The following is a 23,170-nucleotide window of genomic DNA, read 5'->3' as shown; positions in this document are numbered from 1 at the left end:
ATCTTCCAATGAATTGATAATGATCATTAATTGCAGCTTTAATTCAAGCAGAGGAATCACTGGTTTCCTTTAGTGGGATGAAACAGAACTCCCATCGCTTTTTAGGTATTTTTAAGAACTTGAAATGAAATGAAATGAACATAATATTTCTGAATTTCCTCTAAACAACGCCCACATCGTTCACGATCAAAGGGTGAAAACGGAAGATAAAAATAAGTACAAACAAACAAAACACTGAAGTTGGGGGGATAACATCCGGGTTAAAGGTCATCATCCTTGATTCTTGGACAGCTTCCTCGCTGTTAGCACGTTAGCATGAAGCTAGCTCCCTGCTCTGTTTGACAGGAGCTGCGGTGTTTTTCACGTGTCTTCTCCCCGCTGAGGGAGACTCCAGAGGTCCGAGGGCACAACGTGTGAGTTTTAACACCAATGGCTGTTCCTCTGTTCTCATGTCGGTATCGCTGTGTTTAATCATTAATGTCTATGGTTAAGTTTGCTAACGAGTTAACGGGCGGCTAACCTGCTAGCACCCCGGCGCACTGAGGCAGTTTGCATCATGTCGGGTTTAAAGAGCAGACAGATGTCGGCCTGTAAACACTTCATCAGCTGATCCGTCAAAACAAAGTGTTGCTCTCACAAACCTGGTCCTCAGAACGTGGATCAAACCGACAGATGATCGACTTCCATGCGATTCTGATCAGGGATGAAAATGTCTAAATGAGCTGCTCAGCTTCTTTCTTCTTCTTTACTGAAGCTGCGGATTGAATGACTATTCGTTTAAAAGCAAAACATACAAAAGGCTTCTAATATAATACAAAACATTACAATATCAAATTATTAAGATATTAATTCATGCTTATATTTACAAAATGTGAAATTATATTTATTGATTTTCTCGCTTTGGACGAATGGTTGAACAAAAGAAACATAATGGTCAGGGACACCTGCAGCTCTGGGTAATTCTCTCACTTTTCTATTTGCAGAATGAAAATTATTTGATTATAATGATTGTTATTAGAATAAATATTAGTTTGAGTTATTCACACATTAGTTAAAATGGTGCAACCAACTACAACAATAGGATACTTCTTATAATGTATATGTAATAATAATCTTATATATACTTAGTAGTAATAGTAGTAATAATAATCAGACTCAGGGGACCTTTTTCTGGATGTAGTACTTTTAACATGCGAGTACATTCTCCTGCTTATACTGAAGTATAACTTCAATTGGACTTTTATTTGTAGAGGATCTGAGTACTTTCTCTACCACTACTGCTCTTCTAATTTAGCAGTATATGGGCTGTCATATTTAATGAGCTCATTTGGAAATTCCCTTTTTTAGTCGATAGAATATTATTGAAGTCTCACATGAACAGGAACAAACACCGATGTCAACTCAATACCGAAACCAGCTGTGTCTACTTGAGTCGCGGTTGCTGCCGAGACAGAAAATAGATAAACATGGTTTCACAGGAGTTGGGTCCAGACATTGTGAGAATACACAGTTTCAACTTTACCCTGTAACCCAATTCAAGGAAGTATATTTTCTAGTTTCTTTTTTAAATCACTTTACCACGAACCACATATATCCTAAAGATAAAAGGTGACTTTTATCCTCCCATCATTGTCAGTCACATGATTATTGAGGATCATACATGGAGGAGAATGAATGTTTGTCACTACTATTTAACTCAAATTATGCAACTATGACATCTGCACCTCTGACAGACCTGATAACACTTGTTATGAGTATATTCTTGGAATGAAGAATTTGCAGTTGGTTCTGTTGCTCTAGGAAACAAAACAGCCTCCTGTGCTGCCCACAGTTTACAGTCTGTGGTTAAAATGTGGAGTAACAGTGCAACATTTGTCATGTTCATGATACAGTGTCAGAGTCATGCAGCTGAGTCACACACACACACACACAGTGAGAGTTCGTATCGAGAACACAGCTGAACCTGTCGGCTGAAGAACAGCAGCTCCGCGATGAAGCAGCAGAGAGACGTCTGCACTGAATATGGCCGTCGCCTCAGTAACCGCTTCACTGTTGATAGCGTGTAGGCTTAGTGTAGAGCAAGTGTTTTGAATTAATTTATGTCTTTTTAGTTTGTTTAAGTTAGGTTGTCAGTTAGAGCAGGTGCTGCTGTGTAAACATCTGGACTCTCTTGTTATCTTGAAGCAAATCTCTCTGTGTGTGTGTTAACCTGGTTCTCTATAGGGTGTCAGGTCTGGTCCAGGGTGGTTGAACGGTTAATGCACAGAGAAAAGAGGCTGAAAATCGAAGACAAAACAGAGGACGCTGTAAAGAGGTATGCAAACGTTTTTACTCAATTGTTCATCCAATTTCCTTTCCATTATTTTCGATAAATGAAAATCTTTTTGCTAAAACATGGGTTTTCCAATTCTGCTGCCTAAAAATATAATTTCCGTCTGTTGAGTCAAGCCCTGACAATGTTTTCAATTGTAGTGATGAGAAAATGTAAAATGTGTGTGGTTTATTTATTTACTTTTCTAATAGATTGACATCGATAAACGTTTTAATGTTGTATGATTTATGGTGGTAATATATACAAAGGCAAAAAGAATAAAACTGCCAGTGACAAAACATGTTTATGAATTAATCTTGGGTTCAAATTATTGAAATTAGTTTTGGAAATGTCGTATGAGAAATAAATGTATACAGTATTTTAAACATGTATTAAACCTCAAGGATACAGTGCATTTTTGATGAGGAACACTGAATGAGTTCACAGAGCGTCCCCATTCAGATTCACTGATCAGTCTGTGTCGGCCCATAGATTCAGAGAAGCAGCGGCAGGTATGACGGGAGTGGACGAACTGTCGGACAGCACGGAGGTGGTGGAGATGGAGGATGTGAATCCCACCCAGTTCCAGGTGGAGAAGCACACGTGGGACGGCCTGAGGAAGATCATCCACAACAGCCGCAAGAACACGGGCATGGTCATCAGCAAGGCGCCACATGACTTCCAGTTCATCCAGAAGGACGAGGCCAGCCCGCACTCTCACCGCATCTACTACCTCGGTGAGCAGGGGGGAATCAACCCTGGGGTCTGACATGGATTAATATTCAACAATAAATGTCAGAGAAATGGTGCTGTCAGCGTACAGTGACCTGTGGAGCTACAGAGTCACATCCCTTCCTTTCAGCCTCTTTGAGAAGTCGCATGCCTCTGTGAATAATCCGTGGATCCAGCTGGTGAGTCAGAGTTACCAGCCTGGAACAATTTTCAAGCTCATTAAATATCCAAAGATCTGCATTGAATCCCTTCACTGTCTGTGTGCTGGAGAAAGAAAAATGAATGTCAAGCAGGAGCACCATTTTGCTTTGTTGACATATTTCTGTTGCAGCTGTAGCAAACAGACATTTTGCAAAATGGTTTCAGTTTCTTCTAGTCTATGAGAAAAGGACTTTGCTTCTCACTTAACTTAAAACAACAGTAAACATTTTCATATTTAGTTTATGATCTCAATCTATAGTTTCAAGTCTTCCAATAGATGACGAAGCACTGTATGCATTGGGGTGTGGATACTGCGTGAGGTCGCTGTTGTAGGGGGGTGTGCAGTGTCCTCCAGCTCTCAGTCAGGCTCCACCCCCGACTCCTACAAATATGGATACTTCTGGTTTCAAAATACCAAGATGGCGCTAGAAAAAATAGCAGCTCAAACACAACTGGGTGATGTCACGGTGGTTTAATTCATGCTGAAGCACCGAGTTGCTGTTACCAGTCATGTACAGATTAATTTATTCTCAAATATGACAAAGCTAATCTCTTGGTAAGACCTAGTTTGTGTTGTAAATTAGTGATGCATAGTAAACTCTTGTGTTATATCTCTCCTAAGTTTGCACATATCAACAGCTGCTGACTTCAGAGGTTGTACATGTCCTGAAAGTCAAACAGATTGACTTTACCTGGACTCACACTCGCTCTCTTTTTGTTCTTACAGGAATGCCTTACGCCAGCAGGGAGAACGCATTACTTTACTCGGACATTCCTAAGAAGATCCGCAAAGACGCCCTGCTGGTTTTGTCCTGGAAACAGATGCTGGATCACTTTCAGGTGACGAGGAGCCTTCGTCCTCTTCCTCCTCTCTGATCCTCTCCCACCAGATGTTTAATTGTTTAGAGAATAATTGTGAAGATTTAAAGCTACAGTTGTAAATCTCCCTTTAAAGTAACTGAGACCACTGAGGTGATGTTTCAATATTAACAGCTATACTGTTTTATATTGATTTGATGAACACAAGGTCCTATCATTGAGTAGAGGAGATATGTGGTTCTTTTTTATTATTACCTGGCTTTTCTCTCTTCAATTAACTTGGTGTTTGTTGGTTTTTCATGCCCTGAACAAACCGTCTTTGACCTCCATCTTGCTCGGCCCTCCTTGTGACGCTGTTTCTCCTCCTGTCGTCCCTGACCTCAGGCCAGCCCGCACCATGGGGGCTTCTCTCGGGAGGAGGAGCTGCTGCGTGAGAGGAAGCGTTTGGGGGTGTCTGGCATCACCTCCTATGAATACCACCGCCCCAGCGGCCTCTTCCTGTTCCAGGCCAACAGCAGTCTGTACTACTGCCACGATGGTGGAAACAACAGCCTCATTGTGAGTTTGGGGACAGTTAAGTAACACAGCACAGAGAGGCTGTGTTGATGATGCAGTTGCTGATTAGACCCATGCGTCAATAGTTCCTACAAAGAGGAGCAGATTTCTGCTTTTAAAGTCCCTTTGTGCTCCTCGGAAAAAATATGAATAGTTACATTTAAAATGGAACGGAGCACTTGAGGTCCTCCAGACGTTGTACATGTTTACAGAGACAACAGGAAATGCTTGTGTGTCGAGTTGCCTTTGTAAACATGAACCATGTGACTGAGAATCTTCACAGAAACAGTCAAGCTCCATTTATACCTGTTTATTATCCATCTATGCAGATCGATCAGTTTTAGTATTAGTCAGTCTTATATAGCGACTGATATTTTACAAGTAGTTGCAGAGCAGAAATGCCAGAGGTAATTTAGAAACTATTTTTATGATTTATTACAACATAGTTTGTCCACTAGACAGCGCTGTTTTTTTTATCTGTTACCTTTCCCGACTAATAATTACTTTCATTATTTATTAATCTCACAATTATATACTCTTTTTTTTCTGAAAAGTCAGAGAAAAGTAAAATGTGACATAGTATGCTTTGGTTTAAAATTACTTAAATGATAAACTGATCATCAAAGTTGTTGCTTGTAAGTTTTCTTTGAATCCAAATCTTAGGAAATTAAAACAAGTTGTAAATTACGTGTTTATTTGCTGTCCTATTTACAATCATATATTTTCAAATCATAAACTTCAGAGTAGAGAAAAACATTTGTTTTGCTATAACGTGGGAGACTTTTTTCAACCTATGAGGGAACACAGTCAATCAGTGTCAATGAAAAACGCACAAAGCAACGTTGTGTTCGAAAATAAACAGATGGATCTTAAGTTTCTCTTCTGTTCTCCTTCTGTGTTTGTTGCAGACTTCTCCAGTGAATCCTGTAGAGATCAAGAGCCAGTGTTCAGGGACACGCATGGACCCCAAGCTCTGCCCCGGAGACCCCAACTTCATCGGCTTCATCAATAACAACGACATCTGGGTGACCAGCATCCAGACGGGCGAAGAGAGGAGGCTCACCTTCTGCCACAAAGGTCGGGAATGAAGCATGTTCAGACTCCGCCCCACCACAGTTCCTCAGCATCTTTTCCACAGTGTCTACATGTGTGTTTTTGATTTTAAGGAAGTGAAAATATAAAGGAGGACCCCAAGTCTGCTGGTGTTGCCACGTTTGTCACACAGGAAGAGTTTGATCGCTTCACTGGATACTGGTGGTCACCCGCTGCTCGAGAAGGTGAGTGGGTGATACACTTGAAAGACAATCGTGTTAGAACAATAACACTAAGGATACACAATGCTTGATTACAGATGAAGTCTTTAGTTTACCTGATGAAATAATACCTTCCTGTTTTACTGGTCGTCTCTGTGGCTCAGAATCAGACGGTGGTAAGACTTTACAGATTTTATACGAGGAGGTGGACGAGTCTGAGGTTGAGATCATCCACGTTCCGTCTCCAGCTCTGGAGGAGCGTAAGACGGATGTCTACAGATATCCACGTGCAGGTACACACGCACTGAACCTCAGAATTTATGTGATGCACTTCAAGTTATCTTTTTTTTTTTCAAGTGTTTTTGTTTCATTTGACAAAGAGCAGTAATGTTTTATACATGTTATTCATACACCTGCAACAATCAGTCAATTAAGTGACTAGTTGATAGACAGAAAATGGATCATCAATAATCTAATAATCTTTTTAGTCATTTTCTTAAGCAAATATTCCAAACATTTCTTGGATCCAGCCTCTTCAAATATGGGATGTTATGTTTTTCGTTGTCATACACTGAATATGTCTGGATTCTGTGTTATTGATTGAATGAAATTAAACATCTGAAGGTGTCACTTTGGGCTGTCAGAGGCTTTTTCACTGTTTTCTAAAACATAATCGATTCATTGATAAATTTATTTTTAAAAGGTTTTAATTGACTTTTGCAGGTTTCACGATGCTTTTTGTTACATTTACAACAATAACAATGTTTCACAGTTCTTGGTCATATTTCGTTTTGTGACGGTTTTATGTCTTTCCAGGCAGCAAGAATCCAGATATTACTCTGAAAATGGCAGAAATCCGAACAGATCACCTCGGCAAAGTGAGCGCTCGTCCTCAACTCATCTATTTCATCCCCCCCCACTGTGAACAAAACACTGAAGTGCTCTGTGCTGTGTTCAGCTTGGTGTTTTGTCTTCCTCAGATTGTCAGCACACAGGAAAAAGAGCTGCCTGTTTCCTTCACCTCCCTCTTTCCAGGGACTGAGTACATCTCCAGAGTTGGATGGACAAAAGATGGTCGATAGTAAGTTTCTTCTTTAAGAGGTTGAAAAGCCGTTTGTTATTATTAGCTCATCCCTGGTTTGTCTGTGCACACACACACCCCCCCACTCATCACAACTGTCCCTCTGTGTGTGTGTGTGTGTGTCAGTGCGTGGGCGGTCATGATGGACCGACGACAGCAGCGTCTCCAGTTGGTCTTTTTGCCTCCAGCGCTCTTCATTCCTGCAAATCAGGATGAGGCCAGCAAACAGAAGAGCCTTGAGGCCCTGGGAGACTCAGTGCAGCCCTTCATCGTCTACGAGGAGACCAGCGACATCTGGATCAACGTGAGGCTCAGCACCACTAAACATCTCTACATCTGCTAACACTAAAACAGAAAGGTTTCCCAGTTCAGCTTTCCCCTCATAACGAAAACATTATTACTGTTTCTTTTGGTCCTACAGGTCCATGACATCTTCCATCCTTTCATCCAAACCAGTGATGATGAAATCACCTTCCTCACTGTAAACGAGTCTAAAACAGGCTTCTGCCACTTGTATAAGATCACGTCAGTGTTACAGCGCGGCAACTATCACTGGGCTAAAGGCTACACACACTCTGAAGGTAAATCTGTGTGGAGAAGAATGAGCTCAGGTTGATTGTTGAGTTGTATAGAACAAATGAAAGAGATGCAATTAAATATAAAACCCACTATTTCTCACCTCAGCATGTACAAATACTGCGTATGAATGTAGAATCAAGTTACCAAAACCCCTTGCTCTCAGTGTGGCCACTTGCGTGACACGTTTGCTTCTCGGCCATCAGATGATTTCAAGTGTCCAGTTAAAGAGGAGCTGACGATAACCAGTGGGAAGTGGGAGGTGCTGGCCAATCACGGGGCAAAGGTAAAATATTGTACTGTGGCAAACCTTTCAGGACAAGAATACAAAAAATATTCTGACAAGAGGCTCGTTGTCTTCTTTGTTTTAACAAAACATTTCAACAGTGTTTCTTGTTCTGTTTGTTGTAGCGCTCCTCCAGTCCTCAGATTTGGGTGGACGAGGCGACAAAGCTGGTTTATTTCCAGGGAACCAAAGACTCTCCTCTGGAGCATCATCTCTACGTGGTGAGCTACGACTCGCCGGGCGAAATGGTCCGACTCACCAAACCTGGGTTCTCCCACAGCTGCTCCGTGAGCCAGGTATTGAAACACACACAATTACGAATTAACTTTTTCTTCAATATATTCACACAATAAGCTGCTGAGGAGATGCTGGAGATTTGTTGTGCTTGTATAAAAAGTGTGTAGATACCTTCTGTAGAAAGATGTTTGTATTGGCAGCAGCAGTTAAAGCTCCACATGGATACAGCCTTCACTAAAACAAACATATATAAGTGAAACTGTTGTCGAGGTGTTAAACTTGTCTTTTTCTTCTCTTGCTCACAGACCTTCGACATGTTTATCAGCCATTACAGCAGCTTGACCTCGTCGCCCTGTGTGCACATCTTCAAGCTGGTTGGCTCCGACACTGACCCGCTCCACAAAGAGCCGCAGTTCTGGGCGAGCATGATGGAGCCCTCTGGTACCAGACTGTTTGTTTATGACGGATGAAATATTGTCTCTCATAGGAGAGCTATTAGAAAAACAAAATCTTTTTGTTTGTTTCCAGGCTTCCCATTGGACTACACTACTCCAGAGATCTTCAGCTTCACAGGGAAGTCGGGCTTCGAGCTGTACGGCATGTTGTACAAACCCCAGAACCTGGTCCCCGGCAGGAGGCATCCCACTGTCGTCTTTGTTTATGGCGGTCCACAGGTTTGATCTCTTCCACTTTAATGTTAGATTCATGCTGTGTAGACTTACAAGATGCAGAACAACGAGGGATTTACCTTCTTGTGAACTTTGGGGATTTTATTATATTATTTGGAATAGGTTTTAAAATGTGGACCACTTGTGTTTGACCTTTACAACTGTACAACAATCTAATTCTTAAATCACCACTTGTTCGAGCTGCTGCCTTTAAACCGTCTTTCCAAATGAAGGCATAAAATGAATTGGTGAAAACTGATAAATCTGTAACTCCCTTTTGTAAAATCAGAGATCAGAACGGAGTCATCAAATCATCCATCGTAACTTCATGTATATTTCTTCCTCTTCCAGGTGCAGTTAGTGAATAACTCGTATAAAGGAGTGAAATACCTGCGGTTGAACACTCTGGCGTCTCTGGGCTACGCTGTGCTAGTGATCGATGGACGAGGATCCTGTCAGCGAGGACTCAAGTTTGAAGGAGCTGTGAAGGACAAAATGGTATTTATCACCACTGCATGATCAATGGAAAGTGAATGTGATAAGACTTTTCTCTACTTTGTTTTATTGCACTTTGTAAACATTGTTTGTCGAAAAAGGTTCTGTGTGCATATTGAAGTTATGAAAAGTGAACGAGCTCTTTCTGTCCTCCGCCCAGGGGCAGGTGGAGATTGAGGACCAGGTGGAGGCTTTGCACTACGTAGCCGACAAGTACAAGTGTGTGGACATGAGTCGTGTTGCCATCCACGGCTGGTCGTACGGAGGCTTCCTGTCTCTCATGGGCCTCATCCATAAGCCCGACATCTTCAAGGTCAAAACGAATGAACTCTGTTTTTCATTTACAGTTAGTGGAGACTTTAAATACGGATTAAAAATATAGTCACAGATCCTTCAACAGCAGATGGATCAATTTAAAAAATGTCTGGCATTGGAACCGTTTGAGTTCTTCTTCAGGCTGCATTTCTAAAGACACCATTTAAAGCATTGTATAACGGTGTATGTATTTTTTTTGTAGATTGCCATTGCAGGAGCTCCAGTGACTTTGTGGATGGCCTACGACACCGGCTACACGGAGCGATATCTGGACACGCCGGAAAAAAACAAGCAGGGATACGAGGCCTGTTCCGTCGCTCTGCACGTCGATAAACTCCCAAATGAGTGAGAACTTCAGATTTTCATCTTAATGGTTTAAGTTTATTCAGATACTGCAGGATGTCCACATATTCAATAAATCGAAGCAGTATTTCACTGTAACTTAGGTTAGTTTTCTCCCTTATAACAAGTCTGGTTACAACATAGCTCATTTCACGTACCAGCTCTTATGTAGTTTATTATTATTATTATTATTATTATTATTATTATTATTATTATTATTATTTAAGTGCAGAAGTGGATAATTTGGTTCTAATTTGTTCATGTTTGCTGTAACATTCACTTCTATGTATTTATATATGAACAACTGTTCCTGTGAAACTCAGACCCAACAGGTTGCTGATCCTTCATGGGTTTCTAGATGAGAACGTACACTTTTTTCACACCAACTTCCTGGTGTCTCAACTCATCCGAGCAGGGAAACCGTACAACCTGCAGGTAGGAGGATTCACTCACATACTGATTTTAGTGTTAGACTGATGTGAGCTTGTGGCCTTCATCATTTAAACAACACATTACAAAGAAGATTGAAATCATGGTCTTGTTTGTTTTCGGTCAGTTTAGTGACGTCTCCTCCACCGAGAGGTTCGGTGCAAATCTTCAAATCAAAGCTTCAGCAGTTTTCTTATTATTTCCACACAACGTAGACTTTAGAAAAGTTTGGAAATTATTTTTAGTTTTCCTATTATTCAAGGGAAGTACATTTACGAACCTGGAGATTGTTGTTATCTACAAACTGTTAAAAAAAACAAACATATAATGGTCTTTTTCACCAGTCGCTACCATTGTGCATCATCTTTCTTGAGAGTAAAATACAGTTTGAAATGAAAAAGTAAGATGGTGTGATGAACTATCCAGCAAATCCCACAATGACCTTGAATTTTCTTCTTTCTTTAGGTCTACCCCAATGAGCGACACAGTATCCGATGTCCCGAGTCCGGAGAACATTACGAGATCACGATGCTGCACTTCCTCCAGCAGAACCTCTGATAATCCTCAACACATGGACCTTTTCTTGCCTTGTCCTTCCCTGCATCCTCCCCCTCCTCCCTTCATCTCCTCCATTTATTTAAAGCTGCATCATGTTCTCTTTCAATTCATCTTATTATGTATTTGCTGAATGCAGGCTCTGCCAAACCTCGTCACACCTCAAGAGTCGCTCGTCAGTCTCAACGGTGCTGGAGCTTTTCAGCATAGATAAATCAATACATGACTTGTATTCAGATGTTTAATTACCAAACAAAGCATTTTGTAGCCAAGAAGCTCCTTTTTGCAGTGGAAGGTTTGAAAAAAATCTTCAAAAGGAGCAGGGGGCGCTGTTGGACAGGAACAAACAGGACCGAAGCTTTTCTGAGATTCTAGTGATGGTGGACGATGAAGCAAGAAAAAAAACAAACACTGAATTGAAATGTGAGAGTGACGATACCGACGTTATAAACTTTAACTAAAAAACTTTTCAGCTTCGCAAAAACTAGAGACGTGGACCTGCTGCAGCCGGTTCGTGGAAGCAGCTTCGAGCAGTTTCAGACCTTTTCTCTTTTGCGTGATTCTATTTGACCAATTCTCATATTGTTTTCATGTTTCCAAGAACAGACACTGGAGTGAAGTTAGAAAACAAATAACCTCGATAAGAAACCGCTTCCTCTTTTTCTTTTTGCTTTGACACTTTTTCCGGGACACTTTTGTCAGGTCCACAAGAGAATAAGTTACACATCAAGTTTCTATTGTGGAACTTCCCCAAACAACAGTTAATGCATTATAATGCACCCATAACTGGTGCAACCGTGTCGTGACCTCTCACTGTTTCACTCAGTCGCTTGCTTTGCTTTCGCCGGAGCGCCTTTTTCTTCTTCTTCTGCTGCTGCTGACAAATATTTGCACGTTACATATTTGCCTCTGTGCCAACGGACTGAACAATGAGATGATGTTTGACTCAGCTCCTCAGTGTGAGGGGCCTTTTAAGAGCTGAAGAGAGCCTGCTCATATAGTTTATATCAGGGAATGTGTGTGTGAGGACCTATGGAAATATAATGCCTTTTATATGCGTGTGTCTGATGATCATCTGTATTCTCAGAACGTGAAGAAATAAACAGAAGTGAACAATCTTTTTCAAAGTCTTGTCACCAAATGAGATTTATTGTTTTTCCAATAAACAATTTCAGAGGTAATTTAGTGAGAAATAAAGCTGACAAATTATACAGTTAAAGGTTTTATCCCTTTTTACACGAGTGTGAGTTGAAAGCACAGATGTAAAGTAGAATTACAGTGATGCAATTAAACTGAGAACCGCCATGAATATTAACTAGATCCAGCAACAATGTTGATAGTTTGTCTGAGGGAGTAAAACAACCTCTAGAAAAACTAAAGTCATGTTGACTTAAATAACCCAGAAATGATATATAGTTGAGCTGGTTTTACTGGTTCTTCTAGATCCCCCCCAGTTCAGAAGAGGTCAAAATACATGTGGAGTTTCAGACCAAAGCAGGAGAATAACTGACAACTTGTTCTTTTGTGTTTTTTATTCAACAAGAAGAAAAACACAGATGCATCACTGAAGACGACCTTTGAGTCATACCTCGGCCAAAGCTAACGCCCGATCACACCCCCAAAATGTGTTGTGTTCTTCCTTGAGTCATGCCCCACCCCTCCACACTTCAGTAGTTTGAGGAATTGTGTTGACAGTGAAAACATAACTTCCTTGTCTAAAGTATAAATAATTACAGAATTCTGCTCAGAAATTTGGCTCTGTTTTCTTTCAGCAGAGATAAAGAGGTTTTTTTATATTTTCCCCAGCAGGGGGCAGTAGTGCTAATAAATATAAAACCTAAAACTAAACTGCTGAGAATGGAAAGTGTTGGAGTCCACATGGTCTTTAATTTAATTTGCTTGATAAAAGATAAAACTGCTCTTTGTTCAGATAATTTCAACTAACGACGCAGGATCATGGAATGTTTCACTGAATTGTTCCATCAGATCCTTTTTGAAGAGACATTTTAATTGTCATTGGACATATTGGTTTTATTTAAAGCTCTGTTTTCTCCACATGGTTTGGCTCAAATTATAGAGAAAATAGTTCTGTGACTTTTATTTTGGTTATTTCAATCAGTCTTGAGTTTATTATTGATTTCCAGAAGTTTTATATAAAAATTAAACCCCAGCGAATATTTCTTATTGATTTCTTATTAGAAACTTTATCCCTCATTTACATTGAATCATTAGACTGACAGCTCCCAAAAGTGAAGCCAAAGCATCTTGATCGCCACCTGGTGGCTGGCCGCAGCATATATGTCCTAAATCCCGCCTCCTGTCAGTGGATGGGACATGAAAACTTCATGATTGACAGCTGAGACTGACTTGTGATTGGTCGAGCACAGCGACAGGACCTCACTATCGTAGATACATCAACCAAACACGACTGATCAGACTCGGGCTCTAACGGCACAAGATGGCAGCGTTCGTACAAGTGGAGACATATCGTCAATGAGTATCTGCTAAACCCACATCGATTTGTATGATAAGCTAATTTCATACATCAAAAATAATAATTGAAGTAAAGTTTATATGTAAAGTGACATGTCAGTGAGTGTCACCCAGATGTTTGAGAGACTGTGTGTGTGTGTGTGTGTGTGTGTGGTTTACACCAGGTTGTTTTCAGGCGTGAGTGACGAACTGCATTTTATTTAAGCTTTAAAAACTTTTATTTCCATCTCCTTCACTCAAATAAAATATAAAACATTGAAGTGTATGAATGTGAACAGTAAGAAACAACACTGTTGAAGTAAAACGTCATTAAAACACAAACAGCAAATAATCATGAAATAAGATCAAGACATAAAACCCTTACAAAGGGAATAAAGAACGTCAATATGACAGACGATAGATATCATATAGCATAGCATAGAAATATCATAGAGACAGGAGAGATTATTAACGTGCTCAGCAGATTGGGATGATTTCAACATTTAAAGTTAAACTCTTGTCTTCTTCTTGGGTCTCTTCCTGTTTGTTTTTGAGACACTGAGACAGTTTATTGTTTTCTCGTGGCGGGGGTGATCTTCAGCAGCGTTGTCTTCAGAGAGCTATCTTGTCCCTTCCTGGTCCAAAACATCTCTTGTCTCCCGTGCCGCCGTTTCCTCAGCTCGCTCGGCCTTCTGGGATATCTGCCGTTGAGGTTTGATTCTCCACAGCGGCTGAACCACCAACCTCCTGCAACAGAAGAGCATCCTTGTTAAAGCCGCTGCTGTTTTAAAATTTCCTTGGACAGACATTTGCTTTCTTGTGCTGAGGATAAAAGAGTTTTACCTGAGAGCAGCTCGGCACAGTTGGCGTCTGCAGCGAGGTCATTGTCTCTGTCGGCCGTTGAGAAGGAGACACCGGAGGCTCCGGTGGTGAAGATGTCCTCCTGAACTCCGGCTGAAGCCTCCTGCTCCAGGTGCACAGCGTACTTCTTCTCTTCTCCGTCCAGGTTGAACTGGTACCGCGTGGTCTGCTGCTCACCTGCCCGATCAGACAGCTCCACCTGCAGGACGTACTGGCCTTGTGTGGACAGGGAGCGGATGTTCTCCAGGCCGAGCCAGAACTCACCTGAGGGAGACGAGAGAGGATGACATTAATTTTTGTGACCAAGAAATGGAGATCCTTTTCGTTTTTCTGAAAATGGTGGGTGAACTCTAATCACCATTCAGACTGCCGAAGCCTTTCTTGTAGCTTTCCCACAGCTGGTTGAACTTCTGGGATCCGTCTTGGCGTTTCTGGATGACGGTCCATCCTGCATCTGCAGAGGGCAGAGGGAAGGTTGAGCCAAGGACAACACAAAACATGTTTGACCTAGAAAAGCAGGACCTTCTCTGAAACTTGTGTATTTAGATTCCATATTGTAATTGATCTCATCACATGTGCCCAACATTAGAATTTCCTTCACGCTGATCCAGCTCCCTCAGGGTCAGACTCTGCTCTGTGCTCCACTTCTATGATGCTAATTTTCCTTTCAGCAGTGCAGCAATGTCAGATAATTAAAACCAGACGACTGGAGGCATTTGTCCTGTTGACTCACCTGAAGTCATTTCACAGAGGACGTTGAACGGCTCCGAGCTCTTGGGCTGGATCGAGTAGATGCCGCTGGCTCGCTGCCCTCGTACAAACAGGTCGTGACAGTCTCTGGGCAGATCTGAGGAATGAAAATCAAACAATTCAGCAAATCAGATGCACTGAGGTGTGCGTTCACGTGGTGACCTTCACCAAGGATGTCGAGTGTTCATCAGCGCTTGTTTGTTTGTGACCAAGATAAGGTAAAAAAACTACTGGATGGATTACCATGACACTTGATGGAGGGATGCATTATGGGTCAGGGAAGAACCCGTTAAATTTTGGTGTGGATCCAGATCAGGGGGCGGATCCAGGATTTTTATTTTTTCCATTTTCTTTAACATCGCGAGTTAGGACGTTTTATCACGTTTTCAGCGAATGATTTATGGATCGAGGGGACTGATATTTACGAGTGTGTAAAATTTGGTGCAGATCTGAATAAAAATCTGAATTTAGTGGAATTTAAATGTGTTTTCTTAAAGGGACCGTTGGGCCCTGGCGGTGGTGCAGCTGGAAAACAGTGTCAGAAGTTTCATGTCATGCTGGTTTTGTTTACTTGAATTGAAAGTGCTCAGAACAAAGCTCTCAGTGGCCTAGATAGATACAGTACAGTACAGGTGTGTTTTTACAGCCGCGGCCCTTGTTTCCCTGAACTTTGGACTGTTCACTCTGCTCTGCCAGCGAGTCAGGTATTTAAAAACCAGGTGCAAAGATGAACTGTCTCGTTCTTATGTCACCGACACTGGCTGTAAATGCTTTGTGTCGCAGGCTGATGCAAACTGAATGTGATTTGCTCAGGTTTTACAGAAAGTGACCCATCGATCGTCTTGTGTTTGGGTTTTAGTTTTGCAGTTAGTGTTAACATTGATCCGTGTTGGTACAGGGTGTGTAGCTGTTTGTGCACTTTGAAGCTAATGGTTGAAGTCCCAGAGGAAATTAGGGCACAGTTAACATGCTCCCATCAGTTTGAAACCGTTTTAAAAACCCTGCAGCAGTTTGTCTCCTCACCTGATGTGTCTTTGTTTTGCTCGGCCTTTCCTCTCAGCGCCGTCTCCTCATCTCTGCGTCGGTGCGATTTTACTCTTTTATGTGCAAACTGAGGAAATCAAAACAGCAATCAGAAAATGACATCATCTCCAGTTTGTCATTTCTTATCAGACCAGTCGACGCATCAGTGTTGCACATAAAGGTTGGTCCAGTGGGACTCACCTTGTCCTGCAGCGCTTGCAGGTGCAGACTCTGCTTCTCCAGTTTGCTTTGCTGCTGCTTGATTTTCTCCACCACCTCGTCGATCCGTCTGTTCTGAGCAGCCAGCAGCCTCTGGAAACAGCAGGAGAAACAAACATCAGCTTCACAGCATCCCTGTGTTTTAACTTGGGACTGGTGGTTTATTTCTATCTTTTATGAAGCGTTGATTTTTAAATCTAATTTGGCTTCAAAGTGTATTTTAAACTCGCAGTGATCCCTCAGGGATGGATGTGGTTTCCCTGATGATTGTTATAAAGCATTTAGCAGTTTGCTTGATTGCAGGAGCCTCTAGTGTTTCCCTCTGATCTGAATAATAACACAAACCAGTATTTTCCACTCACCTGCATGAATGGGACTCCTGAGTGATCGCTGTAGTTGCTGTCTAGTTTCGGCCCCACGAGCACCTGGTCCACCTTCTCCTCCAGTCTGTCCATCCTGGAGTTGATGTCCTCGCTCTGCTGCTTCACCCCCTCCATCTTCAGCCTCACCTCTTCAGCCACCTCTGCACCCCTGGTCTTCTTGAGAGCTTCATCTTGCTCCTGCTGCCTCTTCTGCAGCTCGGCCACCGTGCCGTTGAAGGCCTTGAGTTTGGCGTTGACGTCCCTCATCTGGGCCTTGGTCTTGTCCACGTGCTCCTTCAGGCCCTGGCCCAGCTGCAGGAGGCCGTGAGCCACCACGTTCACATCGTCCCAGGAGGCGTGTTTGTCCCGGCCGGGCTGAGCTCTCCTGTCATTTGGGAAAGCAGATGCTGCGTGCACCAGGATGGTGAGGAGGAGGATGAGGAGTTGTGCCAGCGTCATCTTTGTGTCTGCTGAGAGTGTGTGTCAGGAAATGCTAGTGTCGCTCCCTGTCTGTTGTGTGCTGCTGAAAGGCATTGTGAGGTTTTTATAGCTCAGTGCTGCAGCAGAGGTCTCCAGTGATTGGCTACCAGAGCTTGGAGGAGGGGATGGGGGGGGGGATGTTGGAGGCGTGGAGAGTTTTTGGCAGTGGTAATGCTCCTGAGGATACTGATGCAATGAAAGGTCTGAAATACTGGTGGAACACCCACTGATACAGGGACGTGACTGACGTGATGATTTACATTCAGTTTTATTTTCACAGCTCAAACATCAGATTTTTATCCCAGTGATTCACAGTTTGTTGGTAAAATGTTGAAACTGTCATAGAAATGTTTTTACACTCGACCTTTTCTCTGCAGCTGTGTTTCTTGAAGCTCTTTTTAAAATACTGTTGATATTCTCTGTGGGGCTTCAACTAACAACTGTCCCAACCTGAAGATTATCTATTATCTCAGTTGATGAGTTTTTTAGTCTTTAAAATGGGTGGAAACAATATCAAAGATCACAAGCTGACGTCATGAAATATTTAATTTACTGTCACTTAAGAGCAAGAAAAGAAGCTCCTACATTTGAGAGGGTGCAGATCAAATGTTGTGTGACAGAATAATCCACAAGCTCAAAGCTTCTTCTATCATAGTTCATCTCAGTCAGTGGATCAGTCTCTGTGGGTCTTCAGGTTGAATGAGGAAAGCTGGAGAATGTTCAAAGATGGAGGAGTCACTGTGAGAAGTAGGGGAAAGTTCAACCCTCGGGGCTTTTAACACACTCATTCCTGACAGCAAAGTCCAACAATCACACACACACGCACACACACACGCACACACACACACAACCAGACACAAGGCACGTGGTGTACTGATGAGGCACAGATGACAAATACTGCAACACACACACATATCCAGCAAATGTCAGCAGCCTGTGGTTTCTGCAAGAATCTTTCCAAAAAGGGCATTTCTCCTAATTTAGCGAAAACAGAGAAAACACCACATTTGATTGGTAAAATAAAAAACAGGAGCCTTTACGTTTAATCCTTATTCTGAGTTCAGAGACGTGGGGATAATAATCTGCAGCTGATCTGCTGCTAAATATTCTCCATTTTTAAAAATGTTTTCTGCATCTGAATATCTCAATTTGTTTTTGGATTTCAAAATAACTCTTTTGGCTGTTTGGTCCCTTTAACACTATTTAAGGGCCAAAAGATCAATTCATTCATCTCGGTAATAGTCAGAAGATACAAAAAAGAAAAAGGAAATGGCTGCAGTACAGGTCATAAATAACACCTCCTCCATGTTAGTGGATGGGACATGGACAAAATAAAAAAGTCACGGTGGACATCGAATACATAAAACATGAGCAGTGTTCTGAGGTAACACTAGCATTAGCACGCTACAAGTGACAATGCTAACATAGGCATGCTAATATTTGGCAGTTGTAATGTTTAGCATGCTAGCATCTCATAATTATTGGTCAATTTGGTCAAGATGAAGAGTTCAGGGTTTCGCCAAAATTATCACAATTCATCCTGATGGGAACATGAATGTTTTATTTAAATTTTAGGACAGTTCATCAGATTGTGGTTTAGATAATTCACTCAAAACCATGAAAGTCGACCTCACGTGAAGAAAAAGACAGGATTGTCATTTAGGATTCATCAGCTGGGGACCATGAATCAAATCAAATGTCCCTTCAACGAGTCATTACAGTTAATCTTATACTTCATTAAGAGATGACTTACTGACGTTAACATCCATAGAGCTGGCAAGGTCATCATAGTTCATGTTTGAGTGTAGTTACTTAGTAACATTCTGTTGTTGTGGTGGAAAACCAGATCATAATTCAACTTTTAGAAAATAAAACTGAAAGAAATCTAAAATGATTTTTTTCTCAACCGCTGACTCTGAGGGAAAGATTATTTGACTTGGAGGCTGAGAGATTAATCTTAATGTCTCAGCTGTTCTGAAGTCAAATTCTTTTGCTTTCAGACTCAGACGTTCAGACATTAACTTTTAGGAGGAAGAGGAATGCGATGACTCAAAATGAAACAGCCAAAGAGGAACTTTATTTGTATGACACCTAGTTACAAAGTACATTGAGATAATACTAAAATAAACATTGACAAACTGTTGAAATGAACCTGATGATATAGGTTTTTGTTCTAAATATAGCCGAGGGACCTTTCCACGTTCAGATGTTTTCTATTCTAGGTTGGGGGAATCAATTTCCCATCATGTGACTGCAGAGGGAACAGACTTCCTGTCAGCCAGTGATCCTGTGCAAATATCTGTGCTGCAGTCTGCTTTTCTGCACGTATCCTCTGAGCTGACGTGAGGTGGAGCAATGTGTCATCAGCTCCGTCCAGGATCGCCGGCATCAGAACACAATGTTTCATTTATAAATTAAGTTGTGCGTCCAAGCTGGTCAAAAATCACAGAACCGAGGGGTTCACACTGGAGGAGATGAGTGTGCGTGTAAAAAATGTTGTTAATATTATCTTGTGATAGAAGTCATCCCAAACTGAAACTGAAACTTTGGTCAATATGTAAATTACAATCTATCAAGTCAATTGTTTCTTGTTAACACTTGGTTCTACAGAGAATGCTAGTCCTCAAAATACTTCAATACAAAAAACTTGGTCCAGTGAAACATTGTTTGGGTAATGACATATATATATATATATATATATATATATATATTAGAAACGTTATATCTATATTGATCGCATTTTTCAGTTTATTTCAGCTAAAGAGACCAAAAACAAAGCTAAAGGGAAAGTGAATGTTGGATTGACATTTAGCTGATGTCCAGAAACATGAATTTTTCTTTCTTTCTTTCCTCAATGTGTGAAAAAAAACAATAAAACAATCCCAATGAAAATAAGGCCCATATTGTGTTTTCCAGCTTCCCACAAAAGGACAAAAAATACCCCCAAATAATTTGGATTTAAAGTAATGCTCCACCAAAACAACCATTTGGATTATGAAATGCTCACCATCTGTGGACTTAAAACGTGGTTACAAAAGGCTTGTAGCTTTGTTTGCACTGTTAAATAGTCGTTTTAAATAATAATAATAATACAATAAACACTACACTGCACCAATTAAAACACATACTATATGGATACTTGAGTTAAAACCTTTACATTCACATCATTTTATTTTACATATATATTTTAATTCAAATTCAAATATAATTCAGTGGGGCTATCAGCAGGTTTTAAGACAGTCTTTGTCTTAACTCACATTGGCCACTGTTCAGATTATGACAACACAACACGTCCCATCGAATCTGCACTTGTACAGTACATGAGCTTCCACCACGGGGGTGGAGGGGGGAGGGGGAGACTGTGTTTCTAGGCACCAGTGGGTTAGTGTGTGAAAGGTGAAGCTTCTGTCACATGTCTGGAATGTTGCATCAGCCTCTAAGGGGGAAAACATACACCCACCCCCCACCCCCAACATGTCAGGACTGAATCCACAGTAACAAAACATCCAGAAATTCTGCAGCTAGATCAGAAGCTGTATGTATGGAATGTACAGAAACCCTCAGATTAGAAATAAAGAAAACCTTTGTTTGGTTTGATTATTAGATCGACTCCATCAGAAGTATTGATTGAGGATAAGGATTTTTTTCTTTTTTTGTATATTCAAGTTTTGTGTCTTTTAATCCCTTTTTCATTTTAGAGGATTTGTTCTTCTTTTGTTGAGGATTATTCATATTCTTACAGATATAATCCAGTGTTATTTACAGTTGTTACGTGGCATCCACCAGTTTTCCTAAGATTAAAACAGAGTATGAAACTGGATCAGTGAGTCAATTTGATTGATTTATATGCTGACTGTGAGGTTTTTGATTGATTGAATACATCATTTTTTACCCTTTTTTACTCAGTTTACCTGTTTTAGTATATTCAGGTCATGAAGATCACAGAATTAGTTCATTTTTCTAGCGAGCTAGCTTAGCTTGGAGACTGGCTTCATTCAAAGGCAACAAATTTCTTTAGCACGTTAAATCTCTTTTGTCTTAAACCATTCGTCCATCAGGTTGCACCTTATATTTACTTTGCACCAAAATAAATACATTTGCCAGATTATTATATAATATGAAAGACAACAAGCAAAGACTGTGATTTAAAAATGCTTCCTACTCGACGTCAGAGACTGGGGATACTGTCCCAGCTAAATGTATCATATTATCCAACTGAGACGATAGGTTAAGTAAGTTACATGTAATTCAAGTCGGTGTAAGTAGTATCAATATGTTTATAAATCTATATTAAACCAAAGAACAGAAGCGGAAATTTTATCTTTTTGTTCTCCCCTTTTCTTTACTCTGTTGATTCATTCATATGTTTCAAACTGTGGATGTAAACAATCCTCCGTCCTGGTTTGACTCCTGGTCTTTTTTTTACCACCTCAGTACATTTGACAGAACAGAGAAGTGTGTCAAAGGTAGAGCTTCTTTAGCCTCTCGTGTTGTGTCAGCGGGGGTTACATTAAAAACAGCTGTTATTTACAATCCAAAGGCTGATACTCCATTCACTCACTTCCACTACACCGACCTTTTACCCAGATTCCACACTCACGCAGTGTCTGTATGCTTGGGGTCCCGCCCGCCTTGGGATGTGTTGCTGTTTTTTAACAATCTGATTCTTCGTCTTGCCCTTTAACCCAGAAAGCAGCATTTATTGTTCTGCAGCATCAACACGCTGATCAAAGAGAGAGAGAGAGAGAGAGAGATGGCAGAGACGTGAAAGAAGAAGAAGATGGCAGCTATTTCCCTGTTTTCATCAAAGGTTAATGAGGTTGTTTTTAGCTTTATTTAGACCTTTGTGTTTTCCAGTGGATAAAACTTTGTAAATCCTCTGATTTTTCCTGTAGCGCCATCAACAGTTTAAACATTTTACTTGTCCGGTGAAGTTGTTTTTTATTTTTGGCAAAAAAACTAAATATTCAAGGTTACCAATTTATCTTTATGTTTTTGTTGATCTCGTGACATTTTACATTGCGTTTTGACGGAGTTAGATATCTCTGGACTTTTCCTCGAGCAGCATCACAGTTTTAATTTATGAAATCCTTTGTGACCAAATGGCAACTTTTTAATTTACTTAACTACACCTGCTAGTGACAAAATACTTTCAACCTGAATTTTTACCCATTGTACAGCTATCAAGCCAAGAATCTGAAACCTCAGTTAGCAGGAGAACTTGCGACATTGGGGCGAGAGGCGTAGTATCGCAGGCTTGACAGACAACCATCAACACTCACATATACGATCTATTTGGAGTATACAATCCACCTAAACCCAATCTGCAAGTCTTTGGACTGTGGAGGGAAGCAGGAGAAGTTAGAGAATGCAAAACTCCACCCTGAAAGACCTCGGCTGAACCGGGAGTCGAAGCAGAAACCTGCCTGCTGAGAGGCGACAGTGCAAACTACGCCACTGTGCTGCCCCTGCAAGAGCTAGACGAAGAACCGTCACAGAATGGATTACTAACTAAATAACTAATAACTACTTGGTTGGGAGATGGAAATAGTTGTGTGTAGCTGACCAGGGAATTGAATAGTGGATATTGTTGATGTCAGAGTAAATGTTCCCCTAAGAGGTATCTCAGTTGAAGATTACTGATACATTCAGCCTCTTTCTACTGTTGTCAGTGTAAAGCTCAGTCTGTCTGCTTAATAGTTAACAAGTTGTTGTGTTTCTGTTACACATTCAAACAACCGAAATCTGTTTTTGACCAGAGATTGTGTTTGTGCCAAGAAGTTGACCAAATATACAAGACTCCTTCCTGTTGGATGTATATTTCAGACATCCAGTTACGAAAAGACTGTTCATGAAAGTATGGAAGCAGGACTCATTATCCTCTAGGCTGTATAAATCCATGATGAAGTGAAAAGATTCAGATTCACCTAAACTTAACATCACTAAATTTTAAAACATTTCTACCTTTTCAGAATTTGTACTCCCACTTAGTTTCAACATAACAAGACTGAAACCATCGAAGTCCATCTGACAACCTGTCTATTTCTCTGTATGCTGCTTCGTGAAACGTAGATATCCCACCAACCTCTGCTCCATTTCTGAACATGGAGCCCCAGTTGACCCCCTCTTTGCTTCAGTCCAGACGTCT

General features: G+C 41.0%; 2 protein-coding genes across 3 annotated transcripts; one reads left to right on the top strand and one right to left on the bottom strand.

The window, feature by feature from the left end:
- Positions 1-255: 255 nt before the first annotated feature.
- On the top strand, positions 256-11,982 carry LOC118120920 (dipeptidyl peptidase 9). 2 transcript variants are annotated; one of them, XM_035176416.2, is made up of 21 exons: positions 256-413; positions 2,224-2,314; positions 2,804-3,048; positions 3,972-4,084; positions 4,448-4,621; positions 5,527-5,695; positions 5,785-5,895; positions 6,036-6,164; positions 6,688-6,749; positions 6,852-6,952; positions 7,079-7,256; positions 7,374-7,533; positions 7,735-7,814; positions 7,940-8,110; positions 8,357-8,492; positions 8,580-8,725; positions 9,071-9,217; positions 9,375-9,527; positions 9,732-9,874; positions 10,195-10,306; positions 10,766-11,982. In XM_035176416.2, the coding sequence occupies exons 2-21, from the start codon at positions 2,259-2,261 to the stop codon at positions 10,856-10,858; spliced, it is 2,679 nt and encodes an 892-aa protein (XP_035032307.1). In that variant the 5' UTR covers positions 256-413; positions 2,224-2,258; the 3' UTR covers positions 10,859-11,982. The 2 variants fall into 2 exon arrangements, with proteins under 2 accessions (XP_035032307.1, XP_035032306.1); XM_035176415.2 differs by lacking the exon at positions 256-413 and adding an exon at positions 985-2,037.
- A 1,565-nt stretch (positions 11,983-13,547) lies between these two features.
- On the bottom strand, positions 13,548-17,058 carry LOC118120921 (angiopoietin-related protein 4-like). Its single transcript, XM_035176418.1, has 7 exons — positions 16,543-17,058; positions 16,163-16,273; positions 15,962-16,049; positions 14,922-15,035; positions 14,547-14,642; positions 14,171-14,452; positions 13,548-14,074 (listed from the first exon to the last, which is right to left on the bottom strand). Exons 1-7 carry the CDS (start codon positions 16,999-17,001, stop codon positions 13,896-13,898), a joined length of 1,329 nt encoding a protein of 442 aa, XP_035032309.1. The 5' UTR covers positions 17,002-17,058; the 3' UTR covers positions 13,548-13,895.
- Between the last annotated feature and the right edge of the window lie 6,112 nt (positions 17,059-23,170).

The sequence above is a fragment of the Hippoglossus stenolepis genome, chromosome 14, assembly GCF_022539355.2.
Source record: "Hippoglossus stenolepis isolate QCI-W04-F060 chromosome 14, HSTE1.2, whole genome shotgun sequence".
Taxonomy (NCBI): domain Eukaryota; kingdom Metazoa; phylum Chordata; class Actinopteri; order Pleuronectiformes; family Pleuronectidae; genus Hippoglossus; species Hippoglossus stenolepis.
This window is presented reverse-complemented; position numbering and strand designations above follow the sequence as displayed.

What these genes read in the sequence shown, in the direction of transcription:
- LOC118120920 (XM_035176415.2), top strand. Translation starts at nt 1,992, where the DNA reads ATGAAGCAGCAGAGAGACGTCTGCACTGAATATGGCCGTCGCCTCA. An exon ending in TGAATATGGCCGTCGCCTCA is followed by an intron (nt 2,038 to 2,223) that starts GTAACCGCTTCA and finishes GGTTCTCTATAG; the next exon opens with GGTGTCAGGTCTGGTCCAGG. An exon ending in ACAGCTGCTCCGTGAGCCAG is followed by an intron (nt 8,111 to 8,356) that starts GTATTGAAACAC and finishes TCTTGCTCACAG; the next exon opens with ACCTTCGACATGTTTATCAG.
- LOC118120921 (XM_035176418.1), bottom strand. Translation starts at nt 17,001, where the DNA reads ATGACGCTGGCACAACTCCTCATCCTCCTCCTCACCATCCTGGTGCAC. An exon ending in CAGGAGTCCCATTCATGCAG is followed by an intron (nt 16,274 to 16,542) that starts GTGAGTGGAAAA and finishes TGCTGTTTCCAG; the next exon opens with AGGCTGCTGGCTGCTCAGAA. An exon ending in CTGTGCCGAGCTGCTCTCAG is followed by an intron (nt 14,075 to 14,170) that starts GTAAAACTCTTT and finishes CTTCTGTTGCAG; the next exon opens with GAGGTTGGTGGTTCAGCCGC.